This window comes from Salvia splendens, chromosome 18, assembly GCF_004379255.2.
Source record: "Salvia splendens isolate huo1 chromosome 18, SspV2, whole genome shotgun sequence".
NCBI lineage: Eukaryota > Viridiplantae > Streptophyta > Magnoliopsida > Lamiales > Lamiaceae > Salvia > Salvia splendens.
In genome coordinates this window covers 11962144-11970626 of record NC_056049.1, presented here as the reverse complement: position 1 = coordinate 11970626, position 8483 = coordinate 11962144, and the positions used below count along the sequence as shown (strand labels likewise).

Sequence of the window (8483 nt, the reverse complement as noted above, 5' to 3'; positions counted from 1 at the left end):
TTGCCTTCTAATTTTAGAAGTCTTAAAACTTTAATTAAATCGGCGATTTAATTTATTCTGAATCTGGCCGATCTGTTTGGGTATAATAAGTACCCGGATTATTTTCCTTAAGTCCTTGAAATACTTTCTGTGAATAATGAAATTCTCATCTAATCATTTACTTAGTACTATTTCAACATGGCTTAATTATTTTTTTTCTTCTGTGGCTTAAGGAATAAATTCCATGGATTAAATTATGTTATGGGCGATGGCCCAAATAATTAAGCGTGGCCCAATTATTTAATTTAGGGGTCCTTCAGTTTTTTTTCAGCCCAGCTTAATAAAAAAATGCAGCGGCCAAATCTAAAACCCTTCTTCTTTTCCTCTTTCTTTTCTTTTCTTTTTTTTATTCCATTGGCCCAAAGGCCCAAATTCTATTTCTTTTAAGGGAGGCCCAATTTTTAGTGATCTGGCCCAAAATACTCCCTAATACCGTCGCCTCTCTCTCATTTCATCTTCACCAAAATCCCCAATTTAAATTTCCAAACCATAACTCTCTCTACTCCATTTCTCGGCAAAGCCGACTCCCCAAACGGAAAGGTCGACTCGAATCCCTTCAATACGACTCCTCCTTCGTCACCGTCACCACTACCATATCGCCGACGCAAGCGGTGGCTACCTACTGAGGCGACCTTCGATTTTCCTCTCCGGGACAGGGTGGCGATCCTTCGCGCCGGGGTTATCGGTGCGATTCCCAGCCGCCGCCACCAGACCGGGCGCCATCCGAAACTTGCCTTCCGGCGGATCCCCCTCGCCCTTGCTTGACAAATTTCTTGGCTCTCCGCCTCGGCCTCCGTCGCTTCGCGCAGCTGTCCTCGGAGTAGAGCGGAGGGCATAGTCGTCGACCTGCCGTCATCGCGCCTACGGCTCACCTCCGACCCTGTGGTGCTCTCGGCACGGCCGGTGCATACTCAGCCGCTCCACCACTCCTTTAAGCAGTGACATTTCTGTCACCGTGTAGTCGGCGTAGCCGACGCCGCTGTTGTCTCCTAGTCATCTCTGGGTCGGTCGTCGTACCAAGCTAAGTCTCTACTCTCCTTTCTCAATTCGTTTGATTAAAGGATGTTTAGTGTTTAGAGGGTTCATTCGTACCCGGTGGTTCTGGAATAATGTATTGCTAGACTCGGACTGATTATTATGTGGATTTGATGTTAAATCTCACGGTCTTGTTGGTAAAGGGCAGATTCTATGCTCGCCTATGCGTGATATCTTGTCACGGTTAGCCAGTGGCTTGCGAGACTACTGGCATATGGTGCTGATAACTATTTTACTCGTTCTTCTATATCATGTTCATGCTTATGTTCTTCTAAAACTATGAGGTTCTTATGCTTGAGAAGTCTACATGATGCTATAACTTGATTAATTGAGTTTGAAGGGGATTATGGTTACCATTACTGAACTTGTGCTACTATTTCTTATCTCTAGCCTTGTTTCTCCCTCACTTCCTCTTGCTGCTTTGGTTTCCCTCTCTCTTGACTCACTGTATTGCGATTGTTTTCGTGATGATGAGCGAGGAAGAGGCTGAGGTCTATTTATACTCTTTTTCTAACTGAAAGCCTGTGAGAGGCTGGGGTACTTAGCTGAAAAGTAGTCCTTGTTGGACTGTGTAATGGTTGTTTCCTCTGCTAAAATTCATAGGGATGTACTCGTGAGATGGTTGAGCCAATGGCTCCTGGTTGTGCTCTGATATCATAACTCATCTTTTGTGCTTTAATTCCTGCATTCCCTTGCTGCACATTTAACTGCTTTTGGCTCTATTTGTGGTTTAGTACTTGGCTTATTTATGGGCTTTCGTCCCTTGTGGCAGGCGCACACAGGAGGTGGCATTGTGTGGCTGATTCCTTGACCATGGCAGGTCTAAATGGGGGTGTACGAGCTGTGCTATCTGCAGCCTTGTAGGGTGAAACTGCTAGAGAGGGATCGGTTGGCTGGACTTGCTCCTTTCGGCCCAGCTCTTTCTCACTTTTCTGAAAGGTATTGTCCCTCTTCCCTTTTTCTAATATAGGGTGTTTGTTCGTCTTTTATTCATGCATCTAAAATCCCACCCAATGTGTGTTTCGGTCTGATTTTGGCTAGGTATTGGCAGCGCCCAATGCTAGCTGTCGAGGTTGCTTCCCTCGTGATCTCGCCCTCACGGGCTTTCTGGAATCTGGGCCGAGACAGCTTAGTGATGAAGGTTGACATAGTCGCTAGGGGTCTCGAGTTGTAATAGCGTAGTTTGACTTAACTTTCTTTCCAGCATGTACGCAAAACTCGTTAATAGTTGGTGTGTATTTCTTTCTAGCATTTGGAACTCATTAGCTTGAAATTCTTTATATTGTATTTATTGATTTTTATTCAAGAAATAAAAAAATAAAAATACCCTTTTATTCTTTATCAAATTTCTACTATTTATTTCATAATTCTCGAGAAATTAGATCTCGGCTATTACAGCAAATGCCTTGAACTCTTTCAATTTCTCAAAGGATTCTGATTTGCGTTGCATCAAATAGACTTTAGCTAATCTTGAATAATCATCAATAAAGGTGATGAAATATACATAGCCACCCCTAGCTTGAATTTGAAATGGATTGTACACGTCTGAGCGAATGAGATCTAGTACCTTCTTGGCTATATTTCCTTTGATCTTAAAAGATCTTTTGGTCATCTTGCCTTCCAAGCAGGATTTGCAAGTTGAAAAAGGTTCTAAATTTAGTTCCTCAATCGAGCCAAGGCTCGCCAACTTTTGGATCCTTCTTGGATTGGCATGCCCAAGCCTTAGATGCCATAAGTACATATCATTCACATCGTATGGAGAAGTTTTTCTCTTGCGAGAAACTGATATGTTATTCGACTCAACAAGATGATGCGTAGAGCGTATAGTATACAAGTTATTTTCCATGATACCTTGACAGATAAGATGATCTCTCTTTATAATGCAAGCATCATGAAAAGAAACAGAATATCTGTCAAAAACAAGGTTAGAAACCGAAACCAGGTTCCTTCTAAACGAATGTATCAATAAAACATTGTTCAATACTAAAATTCTACTACTAGAGAAGCGAATATAAACAACTCCCACTGCAATCGCTCCCACTCTAGTAGCATCCCCCAGATGGACAGTGATCTCACCTTCACTTAGTTTCCTTGATTCCTGCAATAGAGTAGAATTGAAACACACATGATCAGTGGTTCCCGTATCTACTACCCATTGATGGGTAGAAACAATTGCTAAGTGAGTTTCAAGAACATGAGCTTAGTGTATACCTGAACCATTTGGACCTTTACCCTTTTTGGGGCAATCAGGCTTCCAATGTCCCATTTCACCACACTTGAAACACTTGCCAGTTTTCCTTGCTTTAACCTTTTTCTTGCCCTTCTTTCCCTTTAACCCTTTGGCGACTTGCTTCGCCTTGCCATCCTTTCATGGTCTAGTGACCTTGAAACCGGAGGCGCGGTCAACCAACATAGCTTGCTTAGCTTGGGCATAAATGCTTTCAGTGTTCTGAAGCTCAGTTTGAAGTTCAGCCAAGTTGAGGTCTTGCTTAGTCATCTCATAGTTGACTTTGAGCTGCGTAAAACTTGCTGGAAGACTCTGGAGTATTATGTCCACTTAGGAATCCGCATCTATTGATCCTCCCAAGACCTAAATTTGATTGAGGTGACGCATCATTTCAAGGATATGGTCCCTGATTGGTGTGCCCTCCTTTATAGTCTTATTCATGAGACTCCTGATCGCTAGAGACCTAGCAGATCGACTCTGAGTCCCAAATAGGGACTGAAGGTTCTCCATGATTTCATAAGCAAATTGATAGGAATTATGCTGATGTTGAAGCACATTTGACATAGAAGCCAAAATGTAGCACTTCGCCATCTCATTTCCTTTCATCCATTTCTTATACACGACCTTCTCTTCCTCTGGAGCATTTTCAGCGTGTTTAGCGGGACAATCGGTATCAAGCACAAACTTATAATCATCAGCGATGAGAAAAATATCCAAATTACGTTTCCAATTTACATAATTTGGCATGGCTGCCTAATATTGCCTAAGCTAGTACCATAATTCTAGTCCTCAAGAATCTTATTTTACTTTGAATACTCCTCGAAAGAAAGGTCGCACGCCACTCAACAAGATTCTAAGACCATGGTTAACATCTTTTAAACAATGCTCACTTCTTGATAATATTTCTCCCACTGGACACGATATTACTTCAGAAATATGCCTTTCATTTAAATGAACCATTTTAGTTATTCTAATATTGAGAAAACTGTAAATACTAGCGATAACATGACTCCTCTAAAGAAAGGTCGAAATGTTATCTAATTTACTTCACATTTGAATACCATTTATGGAGACCATATACTACATGACTGTTCATAATTATTGTTTAGTCATTTTAAATAAAATTGGTTTTCATTTGATTATCAAGCAAATAATTATTTAAGTCATATATGATGTAAATCACATTTGTTTAAATCAAATAATTAAAATAAATCACTTTTTATCCTTTCCATGAACCATGGTACTCCGGATAAAAAGGATTAAATAAAGAATATATACCCCATTTGAATAAATCAAATATCTAGGGCATAAAAAATTAGGTCAAGACCACACATTGGGTCATCTAAACCCCTAATAAGGGTTTTTGCCCTAAAAAAAATAGCTAGCCCCCTCCGCCTTCTAGGGATCCATGCCGCCGCCGTCTTCATCGGGCTGCCCAGCCGCAACTGAGCAGCGGTAACCGCCGCCATCAGCCGTGCTACCGCCTTGATCCACTGACCTTCCGCCAGGTGCCGCCTGCCCAGCCGCCTCCGTCGCCGCCAACCGGGATCTGCCGAGGCGCCGCCGCCGCCGCTGCTTCGTGAATCAACAGTTGCTGCCGCCTCCGACTGCCGCCGTCGACCAGATCTACGTGCGGCTGAGCCCGCTAGGGTTTCGACCGCTACCTTGGTCTCCTCTGTCGGTCTCGTTCTTCGTTGGGTTTGCTCCATTGTATTATATTTCTTTGTATTCTAACTTTTACATTTGTTTACAAAGGAATACAAAACAAATCCTAGTCTACCACGGTCAACCTCCGTGGGTTTACAATAAAATGAAGAACAAGAAGATTCAACAATCACGCAATATAACAAGCATGATAACAATCATCCTTCGCATTTTTCAAACATGTAGATCTACACAAGTAGAACTCATATGTAGAACACAACAACATAGATCTAGAATAAACTATCATAGATCTACAATATTCTTAATCAAGAATATTCTTTTAGATCTAGAATATTCTATTTTGTAACTATATAATATAGATCTAGAATATACTATATAGATCTTGGAATATTCTATTGTAGATCAAGACATTCTTCACCGATCTTGAATAAATCTCATAGATCTAGAATGTTCTTTAGTCGATCTAGAATATTCACTTATAGATCTAAAATATTCTTCACGGATCCATGTAATTTTGAAAAAACAAGATTAAATCCACATAATCAGAGCCTAAAAGCATGGCTCTGATACCAATTTTTGGGGATATCGCAGTGGAAATTGCAAATGAAATAAATCCACAAAAGAATCTATTTAGGAGATTATGTGGATCGATTCAATTTCATGCTTGAACATGTAGAGACATATTATTGCGCAATTAATCATATAATTTAGAATTAAATTATGACGGTGAATACTTACAGTTATGACTCTCCAAAGAATCGACGTGGCTTGCTACTTCTCCACGTGTAGATCTTGAAGCTTGAATGTGATTACAAGACCAAGGATCTTCTAATCTATGACCCAACTCTCAATCTAAATTCCTTGTGGGAGGAATCTCTTAGAAATTATAAGGATCTCGAAGGAGAAGACAAGAACGCCAAGTACACACAAGGAGGAATTTTCGAATTCCTCTATTGGAGTGAGAGGGCAGCACTTCATGTGTTGTGTATATTTGTCACACCTCCTTCATCCCTATTTATAGAGTTTGTGATGGGCTAGCTTAGGGATCTATGTGGCTTGGATTGGGCGTCCCCTATTGGACCTTCTTTACTAATTAAATTATTACCCATAATTCAATATAAGGCCAACGGAATATTTCATGTGCCATTATCGAAGAAATACTGTCACGACCGCCCATACTAGGGGTACTATAAACGAGGAGATCGTGACCACGGGATAGCAATAAAGACAACATTTAAGGATAACAGTTTATATGGAAAACTTAATTAGCTTTAAAGAAATATATTTTAGTTCATTAAAAGTTAAACAACGAATTTTTAGTTTAAAGAAACTAAATGTTATAAATTTATTATTAATTAGCAAAGACTTTTAGCAAATGATTCTTTTTCAAACGAAGCAGTAGGGAAAATAAATATCAAAATTCAATTAACTATCAAAATAAAACATTTGGTTTAGTTTACGAAAACCATTTTACAGTAACAAGGTAAACATCGGGTTAAAGCTTAACACAAATGGACAAGCTCAAAAACAGTACGAAATAAAATAAGGTCTTGAGGCATAGTTCAAAAATATAGCAGCGGAGATAAGGTTTCAAAGAGAGTCAAGGATGATGCCTATGTATGAAGACACAACGCATCCAACATTTCCTAGGCCGACTCAACATCCACCGCAACATCCCGCTCAACCTGCACATAGGGAAAAGATATGCAGGGCTGAGTACTTGTTGTACTCAATGGGCTCATGCCGAAAACATTTTATACAGTTATGTCATCCATACAAGTGATCTCGTGTTTTACATGTAGTTAAGAAATATCACGAGAACACAAAAATATTTCAAAGTCTGGCCAGCCAGTCAATCTCCCCACTTTCTCATAAATCCATCAATCATAATCATCATATCACAATGCGACGAAAGTGTGGCCATACTATTCGCCCACGAGACAGGCCGACTAGCAAGGACGGCTCACGATCCCACCAGTGTACACAGCCTGATAGGGTTTGCGGCCTTACTAAGACCCGAATTCGTTACACAACACAGCCATATAGCCTAACGGAGCAAGCTCAGACGAACTAGGCAACAGACAACAATCTCACAAACAAAAACAACATGGCATGACATAACAAGTTAAACCACCCTTTATAACACCACATCATATTTTCGGAAAATAAAAAGATTTGTAAAAGAAAGCCCACCTCGTTTGATTAAACAAATCAATATCCAACTTAAGGCAACCCTCGTTCCTTGTGCTCACGTACACAGAATAACCCTTGCCAACATCACAACACAATTCAGCCTTCCATCACACAATCATGCTTCAAAAAAGTTCTCACAATCATGTTCTCATATATTCACACATCATTCACCAATGAATCATCCAAACTTCACACATATTCATTCCAAATCGCACATCCACAAATTTTCTCACACAAACATAAATTCCAAACGATTAATTTTGCGTTCTATGATTCCTACACTCACTATATGCATGAGGGATTCAAGGACAACGATTCAGTGGAAAGGATGAGGAAAAGATTTTAAATTATACCTTCTTGAATCAAAATCAAACGGTAGAAACAAGGATTGATGCGATTCCTCGGAAACTCTTGAAATTCCAACTCCAATGGATGCAAGAACAAGGATTGAATGAGAGTTTTTGGAGAGAATGTAGAGAGAGAGAGAGGCGTGTGAGAGTGAGGGAGAGAGAGGTGGACAGTTGGGAGGGAAAAAATATGGGGGCTAGGGTTAGGTTTATGTGATTTTATAGTAGGTTTAATCCCCAACTAAATTAATTTATTAATTAATTGTGAAGGAATAAAATAGAGGCCAATAAATAAAATCCCGCAATTAAAAGAAGGGAATTTTCAAAAAGTGGCTATTAAATTAACAAGGAATTTATTTGGTATTTACTTGGAGAGAAATATATTCACAACTTAGGAAATAAAACAATGAATATTTCATAAACAAGGGAACAAAATAAATTAAATCTCCAATTAGGAAATAAAAGGAGGAGAGCGAAAATTTAATGGGTGCACAAGGAAAATTATTTAAATCCTCAATTAAATAAGAATATGATTTAAATTTGGTAATTTCTTTATAGGAAAGACTCCCATAAAATAGGTAACAATTAAATAAATTTCCACAAGGAAATTTGAAGCATAAGGGGCGTGTGATATGGAGAGCACAATACAAGGAAAATATTCACATCCCCAATTAATTTGACTTAGGTATTAATTTGGTATTTATTTGAATAGAAGGAATTCCACAAAGCAGGGAAACAAGTATTATTTCCTTCTTAATCAAAGGGGGCAAAAATTTAGGTATTATTCCCACAAGGAAATAATTTGAATATTAATCAAATTATGGTGAGGAAACAAAATGTGACAAGATTTAATTGGATTAAAAAAATGAAGGGAATCAACAAGGTACCAGTTAAATCAAAGAAATAATCCATCCTCCTAATTAAATTAGGGGATTTTTCGAAATCCCTCAAGAATAGGCTAGGGTTCGAAATTCATG

The 8483-nt window shown here is 39.2% G+C and overlaps 1 protein-coding gene and 1 long non-coding RNA gene across 2 annotated transcripts; one reads left to right on the top strand and one right to left on the bottom strand.

Annotated features, from left to right (window-relative positions):
• Positions 1 to 481: 481 nt before the first annotated feature.
• Positions 482 to 2420, top strand: LOC121777426. The gene is made up of 2 exons (XR_006045503.1): positions 482 to 2013; positions 2116 to 2420. It is a non-coding gene; the product is annotated as an uncharacterized LOC121777426 (long non-coding RNA).
• Positions 2421 to 3664: 1244 nt separating this feature from the next.
• LOC121776744 lies at positions 3665 to 4048 on the bottom strand. Its single transcript, XM_042173914.1, has one exon. The coding sequence runs from the start codon at positions 4046 to 4048 to the stop codon at positions 3665 to 3667; it is 384 nt and encodes a 127-aa protein (XP_042029848.1).
• Positions 4049 to 8483: the final 4435 nt, after the last annotated feature.

What these genes read in the sequence shown, in the direction of transcription:
- LOC121776744 (XM_042173914.1), bottom strand. Translation starts at nt 4,048, where the DNA reads ATGCCAAATTATGTAAATTGGAAACGTAATTTGGATATTTTTCTCATC.